Source organism: Oncorhynchus masou, unplaced genomic scaffold (assembly GCF_036934945.1).
Source record: "Oncorhynchus masou masou isolate Uvic2021 unplaced genomic scaffold, UVic_Omas_1.1 unplaced_scaffold_7370, whole genome shotgun sequence".
NCBI classification, from domain to species: domain Eukaryota; kingdom Metazoa; phylum Chordata; class Actinopteri; order Salmoniformes; family Salmonidae; genus Oncorhynchus; species Oncorhynchus masou.
Window position 1 is genome coordinate 1 of NW_027013826.1, and position 14,800 is coordinate 14,800.

Genomic DNA, 14,800 nt, shown 5'->3' on the forward strand with positions numbered 1-14,800 from the left:
ACGTGGTGCTGCAGGCGCTAACGCGGTCATCAACAATAACACGCGCGTGGTGCTGCAGGCGCTAGCGCTGTCATCAACAATAGCCGCGTGTGGTGCTGCAGACGTTAACGCGTTTGTCATCAACAATAACCGCGTGTGGTGCTGCAGGCGCTAGCGCTTGTCATCAACAACAACACGCGGTGGGGCTGCAGACGCTAACGCTGTCATCATCAACAATAACACGTGGGTGCTGCAGACGTTAACGCTGATCATCAACAATAACACGTGGTGCTGCAGACGCTAACGCTGTCATAAACAATAACACGTGGTGCTGCAGACGTTAACGCTGTCATAAACAATAACACGTGGTGCTGCAGACGTTAACGCTTGTCATAAACAATAACACGCCTGGTGCTGCAGACGTTAACGCTGTCATAAACAATAACACGCCGTGGTGCTGCAGACGCTAACGTTGTCATAAACAATAACACGCGTGGTGTTGCGACGTACGTTGTCATAAACAATAACACGCATGGTGCTGCAGACGCTAACGTTGTCATCAACAATAACACGTGGGTGCTGCAGACGTTAACGTTGTCATCAACAATAACACGCTGTGGTGCTGCAGACGCTAACGTTGTCATCAACAATAACACGTGGTGCTGCAGACGTTAACGTTGTCATAAACAATAACACGCGTGGGGCCTGCAGACGTTAACGCTGTCATAAACAATAACACGTGTGGCGCCGCATATGTTAACGCTGTCATAAACAATAACACGTGGTGCTGCAGACGTTAACGTTGTCATCAACAATAACACGCGGTAGCGCGCTGCATACGCTAACGCTGTCATAAACAATAACACGTCTGGTGCTGCAGACGTTAAGCGTTGTCATCAACAATAACACGGTGGTGCTGCAGACGCTAACGTTGTCATCAACAATAACAGCGGTGGTGCTGCAGACGCTAACGTTGTCATCAACAATAACACGCGGTGGTGCTGCAGACGTTAACGTTGTCGATCAACAATAACACTCGTGGTGCTGCAGACGTTAACGTTGTCATAAACAATAACACGCGTGGTGCTGCAGACGTTAACGCTGTCATCAACAATAACACGCGGTGGTGCTGCAGACGCTAACGCTGTCATCAACAATAACACGTGGGTGCTGCAGACGTTAACGTTGTCATAAACAATAACACGCTCTGGTGCTGCAGACGTTAAGGTTGTCATCAACAATAACACGTGTGATGCTGCAGACGCGTAACGCTTGTCATCAACAATAACACGCGGTGGTGCTGCAGACGTTAACGTTGTCATAAACAATAACAGCGTGTGGTGCTGCAGACGCTAACGCTTGTCGATCAACAATAACACGGTGGTGCTGCAGGCGTTAGCGCCAGCCATAAAACAACATGCCGGTAATGGTGCCTGCACCCGAGCGCTAATGCCGTTGTCATCAACAATAACACGCGGTGGTGCTGCAGGCGATTTAGCGTTGTCATCAGCAATAACGCGTAGGTGCTGCAGGCGTTAGCGCTTGTCATAAACAATAACAGAGCGTGTGGTGCTGCAGACGCTAGCGTTGTCATCAACAATAACCGCGTGTGGTGCTGCAGGCGATTAGCGTTGTCATCAACAATAACTTGCGTGTGGTGCTGCAGACGTTAACGTTGTCATCAACAATAACACGTGTGGTGCTGCAGACGTTAACGTTGTCATCAACAATAACACGTGTGGTGCTGCAGGCGTTAGCGCTGTCATCAACAATAACACGTAGTGGTATGCACGAGCGTTAACGTTGTCATAAACAATAACACGCGTGGCGCTGCAGGCGTTAACGTTGTCATCAACAATAACACGCGTGGTGCTGCAGACGTTAACGCTGTCATAAACAATAACACGCGGGCGCTGCAGGCGTTAGCGTTGTCATAAACAATAACACGTGTGGCGCTGCATATGTTAACGTTGTCATAAACAATAACACGTGTGGTGCTGCAGACGTTAACGTTGTCATCAACAATAACACGTGTGGCGCTGCATACGTTAACGTTGTCATAAACAATAACACGTCTGGTGCTGCAGACGTTAAGGTTGTCATCAACAATAACACGTGTGGTGCTGCAGACGTTAACGTTGTCATCAACAATAACACGTGTGGTGCTGCAGACGTTAACGTTGTCATAAACAATAACACGTGTGGTGCTGCAGACGTTAACGTTGTCGATCAACAATAACACGTGTGGTGCTGCAGACGTTAACGTTGTCATAAACAATAACACGTGTGGTGCTGCAGACGTTAACGTTGTCATCAACAATAACACGTGTGGTGCTGCAGACGTTAACGTTGTCATCAACAATAACACGTGTGGTGCTGCAGACGTTAACGTTGTCATAAACAATAACACGTGTGGTGCTGCAGACGGTAACGTTGTCGATCAACAATAACACGTGTGGTGCTGCAGACGTTAACGTTGTCATAAACAATAACACGTGTGGTACTGCAGACGTTAACGTTGTCATAAACAATAACACGTGTGGTGCTGCAGACGTTAACGTTGTCGATCAACAATAACACGTGTGGTGCTGCAGACGTTAACGTTGTCATAAACAATAACACGTGTGGTGCTGCAGACGCTAGCGTTGTCATCAACAATAACACGCGGTGGTGCTGCAGACGCTAACGTTGTCATCAACAATAACACGTGTGGTGCTGCAGACGTTAACGTTGTCATAAACAATAACACGTGTGGTGCTGCAGACGTTAACGTTGTCATCAACAATAACACGTGTGGCGCTGCAGACGTTAACGTTGTCATAAACAATAACACGTGTGGCGCTGCAGACGTTAACGTTGTCATCAACAATAACACGTGTGGTGCTGCAGACGTTAACGTTGTCATAAACAATAACACGTGTGGCGCTGCAGACGTTAACGTTGTCATAAACAATAACACGTGTGGCGCTGCATATGTTAACGTTGTCATAAACAATAACACGTGTGGTGCTGCAGACGTTAACGTTGTCATCAACAATAACACGTGTGGTGTTGCAGACGTTAACGTTGTCATAAACAGAGCTGCTACGTTAGCGATCGTCTAATAAAAGCAGCGATCATCGTAGATTTTTAGCTGTAGTGTTTTTTTTCAGCTGTAAAAAAAATCTAACATTTTCCTATATTTGCTCTAACTCCTGTCGGCTCTTGTTACATTTATCTTGTTTAGTTCATCAAAACCATCCATACAACATTAACATTTACATTTACATTTTAAGTCATTTGGCAGGCGCTCTTATCCAGAGCGACTTACAAATTGATTTGTCTGAAAAATGTTACAGGGTGCCTACCTGGTTGGAGTGTCAGACCCTAAAAGCCCACGCGGGCCAGAAGGGGTTGGTGGACCCTGGTCCAGTTTGCCCGATGCCAACCAGTCCATCCAGATGGCATGCCAGAACCTGGTGGACCCAGCCTGCACCCAGTCCCAGGTAGAACACACACACACACACACACACACACACACACACACACACACACACACACACACACACACACACACACACACACACACAGGTGCCTGCGCACAAACACACACGTCGTCAGCGGTCTATCGCAGTCAAGGATGACTTTGGTTAGGCTTTGTGTGTTCCAATATAAACGAGTAACACACACACACACACACACATATATGATCGTACGAATGAACATTCATACACTCACTCGCTTACTCAAGGTCCACGGATAAACACACGCATGCACACACAAATAAACACATGCAAACTCTCATACACTCACTGACTCCCTCACTCACACGTCATACCACACAGACCATACATGTCACCAACCTAAACTTGCTCTGCGTACTGTTTTCCATATGTCCACCGTATACAGAATCAAGGTGAATTAAGGTGATCAATATTTCTGAACAGAAGCAGTGTTTTCCATCTTTTAGCTGCCTACTTCAGACACCTCCTCTTGTTTCCCAAGGTCCTCTCTGCCGCCACCATCGTCGCCAAGCACACGTCAGCGCTGTGCAAGCGCCTGTCGCCTGGCCTCCTCCAAAACAGCCAACCCTGTTGCCAAGCGACAGTTTGTCCAGTCTGCTAAGGAGGTGGCCAACAGCACAGCCAATCTGGTCAAGTCCATCAAAGTGAGTAATAGTCACTACTTTTTGAATTCATATGTACAGTACAGGTTAGGGCTGCAGCAAGGTACATCGTTAATGTGACAGACACTTGCAGGGTGACTCCATGCCCCAAGTTCATTGACAATTATCTAACAACAACCCGTGTAATAAGAAATACATTTTAGAATGGCATTCCATCACTAATGAATGTAACCCTGTTTGTGCGTTGTGTGTGTAGGCTCTGGATGGAGCGTTTAACCAGCAGAACAGAGAGAAGTGTAGGGTCGCCACAGGGCCCCTGATAGAAGCTGTGGATAACCTCACCGCCTTCGCCTCCAACCCAGAATTCGCCAGCGTGCCCGCTCAGATCAGCGCTGAGGTAATACAGTACACTGGCCTTCCCTACTGTCTCTGTGGTTACGCTGTCCCTTCCCTACTGTCTCTGTGGTTATGCTGTCCCTTCCCTACTGTCTCTGTGGTTACGCTGTCCCTTTCCTACTGTCTCTGTGGTTACGCTGTCCCTTTCCTACTGTCTCTGTGGTTACGCTGTCCCTTCCCTACTGTCTCTGTGGTTACGCTGTCCCTTCCCTACTGTCTCTGTGGTTACGCTGTCCCTTCCCTATTGTCTCTGTGGTTACGCTGTCCCTTCCCTACTGTCTCTGTGGTTACGCTGTCCCTTCCCTACTGTCTCTGTGGTTACGCTGTCCCTTCCCTACTGTCTCTGTGGTTACGCTGTCCCTTCCCTATTGTCTCTGTGGTTACGCTGTCCCTTCCCTACTGTCTGTGGTTATGCTGTCCCTTCCCTACTGTCTCTGTGGTTACGCTGTCCTTTCCCTATTGTCTCTGTGGTTACGCTGTCCCTTCCCTATTGTCTCTGTGGTTACGCTGTCCCTTCCCTATTCTCTCTGTGGTTATGCTCTCCCCTGTACTTTCTAGCCAGAAATGGCCCATTTGGCAGCTTGATGTACACTGCCTACCCCTTAACCCCAATTCTTCTCCTTAATGCTGAGGCATTCGGTCCCATTTCTAAGTATTTGGTATGACTTGACCAGGGATCAAACCTCCAACCTTCCAATATCAGGGTGGAGACACTGACCACAAGGCTACTGAACTTGTTGTCCTCCCCGATGAAAATAAAGCCCGATTCAGATGAATGTCACACATCCCTTCACCGCCGAGCCAACATTATGAAACTGACATAAACGTCTAATGTTAATTGATTTTAATACGGTTGCCATGAGATACTACCTTGTCCACTTTTTTTTGGGTGGAGAGACAACGGATACGTCAGATGTTACACAGTCAACCGGAATGTTGTATTATTGTTCCAACTCCCAGGGCCTGGCAGCGATGGAGCCCATCGTGGCTGCAGCTAAGACCATGCTGGAGAGCTCCACAGGTCTGATCCAGACCGTCGCCTCCCTGGCCGTCAACCCCAAAGACCCCCAAGTGGTCAGTGTTGGCCGGACACTCCAGGACCGTTTCCGACTCCATCAAGAAACTTATCACCAACATGAGGTAACAGTTAACATGGTCAGTTACCACAGCAGAGATAAATACTGTGTGAACATGAGGTAACAGTTAACATGGTCAGTTACCACAGCAGAGATAAATACTGTATCAACATGAGGTAACCGCTAACATGGTCAGTTGCCACATCAGTGAGATAAAACTTTGTGAAAAATGAGCCGTAACAGTCCTCACATGGTTGGTGTTTAATTGCAGAGATAAATATTGTGTCAACATGAGGTAACAGTTAACATGGTCAGTTACCACAGCAGAGATAAATACTGTGTCCAATTATGAGGTAACAGTTAACATGGTCAATTACCACAGCAGAGATAAATACTGTGTCAACATGAGGTAACAGTTAACATGGTCAATTACCACAGCAGAGATAAATACTGTGTCAACATGAGGTAACAGTTAACATGGTCAGTTACTCACAGCAGAGGACATCTGTGTCAACATGAGGTAACAGTTAACATGGTCAATTACCACAGCAGAGATGTACTCTGTCTGGCATGAGGTAACAGTTAACATGGTCAATTGTGTGAGCAGAGATGTGTGTGTGTGTCAACATGAGTGTAACAGTTAACACTCAATTACCAAGCAGAGATAAATACTGTGTCAACATGAGGTAACCGCTAACATTTTCCACTTTTCAGTTACATCAGTTTATTCGGAAAATGTATTAAAAAAATGTACAATACCCCATAAAGACAGAGTTTTTAGACCTTTTTTGCAAATGGATTGCGTTTTAAAAATTGTTAGCTTATATTGATGCAGCCAGTCAAAAGTTGAGACACACCCACTCATTGAGAAGGGTTTTCTTTATTTTCTATTTTCTGCAAGCTGTCATCAAGACAAAAGGATGACACAAATCTCAAATAGAAAATGGTTTTTTGGCTTCTCCAAAATCGTTTTTCAAGTACTACATGTTCCATATGCGTGTTATTCCAGAGACAATGTCTTTACTATTATTCTACGAGGCCATCGAGGTGCTGAACAACCCTTGAATGAGTAGGTGGTCCAGGCTTTTCCCTGGTACTGTAACCAGCAGACTCACTTTGAGAGACGACATTGAGCCCAGGAGGTGTGTGCTTTCATTGATCGTCCTTGAGATGTTTCTCAGTCTGGCAATTGGCTGTCGGTTTGTGTGTTTCAATTGATTGGACATGTTTTGAAAGTGACACACTTGTCACTCATAAGGTCCCACAGTTGACAGTGCCTTCGGAAAACCAAGCCATGAGGTCAAAGGAATTGCCTGTAAGAGCTCCAAGACAACGGTGTGTCGAGGCACAATCTGGGTATATACCAAAAATTTCTGCAGCAATAGTCCCCATAAACACAGGTTCTTCAATGGAAGATGTTTGGAATGGATTAAGACTCTTTAAAAACTGACCTGGCTAAACTGAGCAAGTACCGGTGGAGAAAAGGACTTGGTGGACAAGATCCCGATGGTCATTCAAGAGCTCTATTTGACTTCTTCTGTGCAAGCTGTCATCAAGCAACAATCTGTGCCCTCCACCAATCAGGCCTTTGAAGAATCTCAAATAGAAAATGGTTTTGATTTGTTTAACACTTTTCTGGTTACATACATGATTCCATATGTGTGCAAAACCCAGCCTACCCCAAACAGGCAATGCAGGTGTAGAATTACGGTTCTACAAACTCTAGAAAACAGGAAGAAAAAGAAACCAGGCTTGAATGAGGGTGGCCAAACCTCTTCTGGTACTGTAACTATTCAGACTCTTTGCTTTGAGACATGTTCAAAATGAGCTCAGGTGCATCCTGTTTCCATTGAACAGTCCTTGAGATGTTTCTACAGCTTAGTTGGTGTCCACTTGTGGTAAATTCAAATTGATTGGACATGTTTTGAAAGGCACACACTTGTCTATATAAGGTCCCACAGTTGACAGTGCATGTCAGAGCAAACCAAGCCATGAGGTCAAAGGAATTGCCTGTAAGAGCTCCAAGACATGATTGTGTCGAGGCACAGATCTGGGGGAAGGGTACCAAAACATTTCTGCAGCATTGACAGTCCCCAAGAACACAGTGGCCTCTGTTCTTAAATGGAAGGTTTGGAACCACCAAGACTCTTCCTAGAGCTGGCCACCTGGCTAAACTGAGCAATCGGTGGAGAAAGGACTTGGGTCAGGGAGGTGATCAAGATCCCGATGGTCATGCTGACAAAGCTGAGACTTCTTCTGTGGAGATGGGAGATCCTTCCAAAAGAACAACAATCTCTGCAGCCCTCCACCAATCAGGCCTTTATGGTGGAGTGGCTCAGCTGATGGTAACCACTCCTTTGGTAAAAGGCACATGACAGCCAGCTTGGAGTTTTCCAAAAACCACCTAAAGACACTCAGACCATCATTGGCCCTGAATCCCAAGTTTCACATCTCGGATGAGAACTCTGGCACCATCCTTACGGTGAAGCACAGTGGGGATATTTTTCAGTGGCAGGGACTGGGAGACTAGTCAGGCAAAGATGAACAGGAGCAAAGTACAGAGAGATCCTTGATGAAAACCTGCTCCCAGAGCGCTCAGGACCTCAGACTGGGGTGAAGGTTCACCTTCCAACAGGACAACGACCCTAAGCACACAGCCAAGACAACCCAACAATGGCTTTGGGACCAAGTCTCTTAATGTCCTTGAGTCGTTCAGCCCAGAGCCCCGGACTTAGACGATCAAGCATCTCTGGAGAGACCTGAAAATAGTTATGCAAGCAACACTCCCCATCCAACCTGACAGAGCTTGAGAGGATCTGCAGAGAAGAATGGGAGAAACTCCCCAAATACAGGTGTGCCAAGCTTGTAGCGTCATTCCCAAGAAGACTTGAGGCTGTAATCGCTGCCAAAGGTGCTTCAACAAAGTACTGAGTAAAGGGTCTGAAAACTTATGTAAATGTCATATTTAATGTTGTAATTTTTTATAGATTTGCTAAAATTTCTAAAAACCGGTCTTTGCTTTGTCATTATGGGGTATTGTGTGTAGATTGATGGGGGGGGGGGGGGACTATGTAATACATTTTAGTAAGGCTGTAACCTAACAAAATGTGGAAAGGGCTTTGAATACTTTCAAAGGCACTGTAGATGTGTACATGACTAAACTATATCATACTATACTATACTGTACCATTCCATACTATACTGTACTCTACATTACTATAGCATACTGTACTAGTCTATACTGTACAATGCCGTACCATACTATACCATACCATACTATACCATACTATCCTATACTTTGCTATACACAGAAGTACCACACTATACCATACTAGCTATACTACACTATACTGTACTCTACTGTACTCTACTATACCATACTACACTATACTATACCATTTAGCAATAAGGCCCGGGAGGTGTGGTATACAGTCTGATAAACCACTGCTGTCAGCCAATCAGCATTCAGGGCTCGAACCACCCCGATTTATAATATACTATACCATATGTAGCTTTTTCCAGTACATCTGTGTTTGTGTATTTGCTTCTACCATGGTGTGTGTGCGTGTGTGTGTGTGTGTGTGTGTGTGTGTGTGTGTGTGTGTGTGTGTGTTTCAGGCTCTGCATGAGCAGCTGGCAGCTTCGGTCAGGAGATCAGCAATCTGATAGGGCAGTGGCATCGCAGCCCGCTCTGAGGCTTCCCATCTGGGACACAAGGTAAGAGACCCCATCCTCTTGGCCTATTTACATTATCCACATCTGTCTGGCTTTATACCTTACAGTCTAATAGGAAATTACATATTTAGTATTAAGGAAATTACGTATTTCACAATTAAGCTTTTCTATCATTAAACGCCTTCAAAGGTTGTATTTATACCGTCGTATCTAGTGAATTTGTAACTACTTCACTTTGTTTCAAAGACTTGATGCAGCTGGCTGGAGTCTGACAAAAACATACAGCAATGTGATAAAATAGAACATATCTCAACAACAATTTGGTCCTCTCTCTCTCTCTTCCTCTCTTCAGTGTCTCAGATGGTGAGCTATTTCGAGCCCCTCATCATGGCAGCCATCGGCACGGCCAGTAAGATTCAGAGCAGCCAACAGCAGATGGCGTGTGTTGGACCAGACCAAGATCGCTGACGGAGTCAGCCCTGCAGATGCTCTACACGGCCAAGGAGGCCGGAGGAAACCCCAAGGTCTGCTTTCTCACAAAACTGTATTTTACTATACTATATGCTATACTATACTGTACGAGTCAGCCCTTGCAGATGTTCTACACGGCCAAGGAGGCCGGAGGAAACCCCAAGGTCTGCTTTCTCACAAAACTGTATTTTACTATACTATATGCTATACTATACTGTACTAGTCAGCCCTAGCAGATACTCTACACGGCCAAGGAGGCGTCGGAGGAAACCCCAAGGTCTGCTTTCTCACAAAACTGTATTTTACTATACTATATGCTATACTATACTGTACTGAGTCAGCCCTGCAGATGCTCTACACGGCCAAGGAGGCCGGAGGAAACCCCAAGGTCTGCTTTCTCACAAAACTGTATTTTACTATGCTATACTATACTGTACGAGTCAGCCCTGCAGATGCTCTACCTTGGCCGGAGGTCTGCTATATGACACTCATGGAAAAATAATCTATTCCAGCTTTACTGTATTTGAAAATATTTGACGTCATGTGTTATGTGGTCCTCTGTAGCTCAGTTGGTAGAGCATGGCGCTTTCAACGGCAGGATAGTGGGTTCGATTCCTGGGACTACCCGTACGTAAAATAAAATAAAAAATGTATGCACGCGTGACTATGAGTCGGATTAAAGCGTCTTCTAAATGACATATCCTATACATTTAACTCTGGTCTAAGCAGGGACAGCAGGGCAGCATCCATATCTTCAGTGTTAATGGCAGTATTATGGTTTTTAATGCCGTGACATAGCGAGGTACTGTCTAGGTCTATTCCTAATGTAAGTGGCACTGAGGGAAAACACGATGATGGTAACTAACACTCAATAAAAATGTATCTACCAGCGGCCCAGCTATAGTTTGATGCGTACGACCGTCCACTGATCTTGTCTCTCTGTCTGTGTCTGTCTGTCCAGGCGGCCCACACCCAGGAGGCTCTGGAGGAGTCCGTCCAGATGATGAAGGAGGCGGTAGACGACTTAGGCGCCACCCTGTCGGAGACGGCCAGCGCTGCGGGCGCCCTGGGCGGCATGGTGGACTCCATCACCGCCGCCATCAACAAGATGGAGGAGAGCCCTGCCGGCGAGCCCGATGGCTCCTTTGTGGATTACCAGACAACCATGGTGAAGACTGCCAAAGCCATCGCGTCACCGGCAGGAGATGGTGAGGAAGGGTGGAGGGGGGGTTGTGAGTTTGTTTGTGGGTGAGTGGTTGTGGGGGTAGTAAGTTTGTGTGTAGAACTGCTGGGGTTGTAGTAGTTGGATGTGGGTGGGTGGAGTGGTTATGTGGGGGGTAGTAAGTTTGTGTGTAGAACTGCGGGGTTGTAGTAGTTGGATGTAGGTGAGTGGTTATGTGGGGGTAGTAAGTTTGTGTGTAGAACTGCGGGGGTTGTGGATGTGGGTAGTTATGTGGGGGGATGTTTGTGTGTAGAACTGCGGGGGTTGTAGTAGTTGGATGTGGTTATGGGGGTAGTAAGTTTGTGTGTAGAACTGCGGGGGTTGTAGTAGTTGGATGTGGGTGAGTGGTTATGTGGGGGGTAGTAAGTTTGTGTAGAACTGGTGGGGGTTGTAGTAGTTGGATGTCATCATCAAACCGTGAATGACATACACTTCCTGTGGAATGATAGTTTGTAAGGGTTATATGTCTGGTAGAGAAATCTTTGTTTTCCATACAGGACATTCTCTTCCCTCAGGAAAAAATATATTGAAAGATCATTAGATAAAAGGCTGTGTCTTGTTTTCAGGTGACTAAGTCCAACACCAACCCAGATGACTTGGGAGGTCTGGCCAGCGAGCTTACTAATGAGTTTGGAGAGCTAGCCACCGAGGCCAAACACGCAGCCATCACTGCAGAGAACGACGAGGTATCTGATGACTAATACATATTCTCAATGCCAGTGTGATAATGCTGGAAAAAAAAATGCAGTTTTATTAGCATGATAATTCTCCTCCCAGTCCTTGGCTTGGGGAAACAGAAGGAGATTCAATATGTAGTTATATGTACAAATACAAGAGCACTGGTTTGGCTGATGCTTATGGAGGAAAGTGTTTTACTTGTAGTGACTGATATGTGGTCGTCTCGCCTACCTTTGTTGAAAATGCACTGACTGACAGTTGGATAAGAGGATCTGCTTAATGACCCTTTTTCTTTTTCAAAAGTACAGTACTGAATGATACTGCACTGCAAAAGAGCTTTCTAAAGAGTCCCAACTCCTCTGTCCTGTCCAGATTGGTTCCTACATCAAGAAGCAGGTTGGGGAGCTCGGCTTCAACTGTACTGGGCTGGTGACTAAGGCCGGAGCTCTGCAGTGTAGTCCCAACGACTCCTTCACCAAGAAGGAGCTGATCGACAGCGCACGCAAGGTCTCCGAGAAGGTGAGCCATAATGACCTATCTGTATTTCTTCCTACCGACATAGAGCTAGCCCCTGTTTTTTAAAACATTTTATATTTGTCCTGTCCTCTGTTTGTTATTTAAGCCTACTGTGTTTTATTTTTTTAATAAACCCTCCAGATAAGAATTTCCTCACAGGAACAATAAAGTTATTTGAATATGAATTTGAGTTAACATAGGAGTGACCGTTGTAGCCCCTGAGAACCCAAAGGAAGCCTGGGTATCTGTCTGTTTTGACTGGTGATGCCTTCAACAACGTTACATTGTCACCTTGTCAGGACAAATTTTGAAATAGACTGGTTCCCGGGATTGACAATAATCAGATTGGGATTGAAATGTTGTCTGTTTGGTTCTGGATCTTAATAAGTCACAGTTGGACCATGTCAGAGTTGCAGACATTAAACCTTGGTTGATGCAGCCTTATGATGACACCATATTCATAACATCTCTTCTCTCTGCCAGGTGTCTCATGTGCTGGCGGCCCTTCAAGCTGGTAACCGTGGCACCCAGGCCTGCATCACAGCAGCCAGTACCGTGTCGGGCATCATCGCCGACCTGGACACCACCATCATGTTCGCCACCGCCGGCACGCTCAACCGTGAGAACTCGAAACCTTCGCCGACCACAGGTACTGTCCAGTAGTCTGGTGTAATATTTGATGCTGGGGTTATTAACTATGGTAGCCTGTGTAATATTTGATGCTGGGGTTATTAACTATGGTAGCCTGGTGTAATATTTGATGCTGGGGTTATTAACTATGGTAGCCTGGTGTAATATTTGATGCTGGGGTTATTAACTATGGTAGCCTGGTGTAATATTTGATGCTGGGGTTATTAACTATGGTAGCCTGGTGTAATATTTGATGCTGGGGTTATTAACTATGGTAGCCTGGTGTAATATTTGATGCTGGGGTTATTAACTATGGTAGCCTGGTGTAATATTTGATGCTGGGTTATTAACTATGGTAGCCTGGTGTAATATTTGATGCTGGGGTTATTAACTATGGTAGCCTGGTGTAATATTTGATGCTGGGGTTATTAACTATGGTAGCCTGGTGTAATATTTGATGCTGGGGTTATTAACTATGGTAGCCTGGTGTAATATTTGATGCTGGGGTTATTAACTATGGTAGTCTGGTGTAATATTTGATGCTGGGGTTATTAACTATGGTAGCCTGGTGTAATATTTGATGCTGGGGTTATTAACTATGGTAGCCTGGTGTAATATTTGATGCTGGGGTTATTAACTATGGTAGCCTGGTGTAATATTTGATGCTGGGGTTATTAACTGTTGGACTTGGGAGGGTAAAGTGGGTTAATCGTAATTTTTAAAGGTCTGTCTTTTCATTATATGTGTGAATATACAGAGTAGAAAGTAGATACTTATTTGATACAATATTCGATAGAACTTTTATTTGTGTCAGTTATTTCGTACTCACCCATAGAACACGTCATCATTATCCAGAACACAATATTAACTCTTAAACTCTGGGGCCGGGACGATACCAGCATCGCAATATTTTTTCTATATCATTTTTTTTTAACACAAAGCCGATCCAGCTCTTTTGGTCCTTTTTAAAACCTGTATGTAAAATATTGTGTGTTTTTAATAGCTTGAAAATAAATACATGTGACTCAGGATGACAGCAATGATGTTTGTTTCCAACGTCAGGACTGTTTTCCTAAAGAAGCTACATCCACTTCGTGTTTTGTTTCTTGCCACGATACTAAGGAGGCATGGTGACTGGTGTCGTCCCACACCCATCATGCACATCACTGTACATAAACAGTGATTGATATTACATAAATAACTGTGAATGCATATGTCTCATGGTGCCCCTCCCAGAGAGCACATCCTAAAGACAGCCAAGGCGCTGGTGGAGGACACCAAGCTGCTGGTCTCTGGTGCCGGGGCCAGCCAGGAGAGACTGGCCCAGGCTGCCCAGTCTTCCGTCATCACCATCACCAAACTGGCCGACGTGGTAAAACTGGGCGCCGCCAGCCTGGGCGCCGAGGACCCCGAGACACAGGTACAACTGTTAGAAGCATGTTCGTCCCCATATTGTTCCCATCCAAAAAGCACTGACATTTTTATTCAGGGTGCCAGTATTATCTGTAGTTAATATTCGTCACTTAAAAAAGGAGACTCTCACATACATTGGCGTTTAAAATTGGATTCAAGAAAGCATTTCCCTACACTATTCTTGCTTTGAAACTTTTACCTTTTCATTTCAAAAGCCAATATCTGGGTCTATCGACTTTTGTCAAAGCAGATATTTGAGTAGTAGTAATAATTGGCTAGTTTTATAGTAAGTAGTCATTTAGTAGTAGTAGTAAGTAGTTGTTTTGTTGTTGTTGTAGTAACAGTAGAGGTAAGTTGTCGTTTTGTAGTAGTAAGTAATTGTTTTATAGTAGCAGTAGTTGTTTTGTAGTACTAGTAGTAGTAAGTAGTGGTTTTGTAGTAGTAAGTAGTTGTTTTGTAGTAGTAAGTAATTGTTTTGTAGTACTAGTAGTAGTAAGTAGTTGTTTTGTAGTAGTACCAGTAGTAGTAAGTAGTTGTTTGTAGTAGTAGTAGTAAGTAGTGGTTTTGTAGTAGTAAGTAGTGGTTTTGTAGTACTAGTAGTAGTAAGTAGTTTTGTAGTAGTAGTAAGTAGTTGTTTTG

The 14,800-nt window shown here is 45.0% G+C and overlaps 2 protein-coding genes across 2 annotated transcripts; both read left to right on the plus strand.

Annotated features, from left to right (window-relative positions):
- Nucleotides 1-3,399: 3,399 nt before the first annotated feature.
- Nucleotides 3,400-9,699, plus strand: LOC135537270 (talin-1-like). The gene is made up of 5 exons (XM_064963461.1): nt 3,400-3,464; nt 3,964-4,126; nt 4,341-4,481; nt 5,441-5,620; nt 9,592-9,699. Exons 1-5 carry the CDS (start codon nt 3,400-3,402, stop codon nt 9,697-9,699), a joined length of 657 nt encoding a protein of 218 aa, XP_064819533.1.
- A 340-nt stretch (nt 9,700-10,039) lies between these two features.
- On the plus strand, nt 10,040-14,188 carry LOC135537271 (talin-1-like). The gene is made up of 6 exons (XM_064963463.1): nt 10,040-10,090; nt 10,664-10,900; nt 11,491-11,610; nt 11,975-12,121; nt 12,602-12,767; nt 13,985-14,188. Exons 1-6 carry the CDS (start codon nt 10,052-10,054, stop codon nt 13,996-13,998), a joined length of 723 nt encoding a protein of 240 aa, XP_064819535.1. The 5' UTR covers nt 10,040-10,051; the 3' UTR covers nt 13,999-14,188.
- The last annotated feature ends 612 nt before the right edge of the window (nt 14,189-14,800 follow it).

Bases quoted from the DNA above. Each gene is read 5' to 3' on its own strand.
- LOC135537271 (XM_064963463.1), top strand. From the start codon at position 10,052: ATGCTCTACACGGCCAAGGAGGCCGGAGGAAACCCCAAG. The intron at 10,901-11,490 runs GCAGGAGATGGT...TCTTGTTTTCAG, and splicing joins CCAAAGCCATCGCGTCACCG to GTGACTAAGTCCAACACCAA. The intron at 11,611-11,974 runs GTATCTGATGAC...TGTCCTGTCCAG, and splicing joins TCACTGCAGAGAACGACGAG to ATTGGTTCCTACATCAAGAA.
- LOC135537270 (XM_064963461.1), top strand. From the start codon at position 3,400: ATGCCAACCAGTCCATCCAGATGGCATGCCAGAACCTGGTGGACCCAG. The intron at 4,127-4,340 runs GTGAGTAATAGT...TTGTGTGTGTAG, and splicing joins ATCTGGTCAAGTCCATCAAA to GCTCTGGATGGAGCGTTTAA. The intron at 5,621-9,591 runs GTAACAGTTAAC...TCAGTGTCTCAG, and splicing joins AAACTTATCACCAACATGAG to ATGGTGAGCTATTTCGAGCC.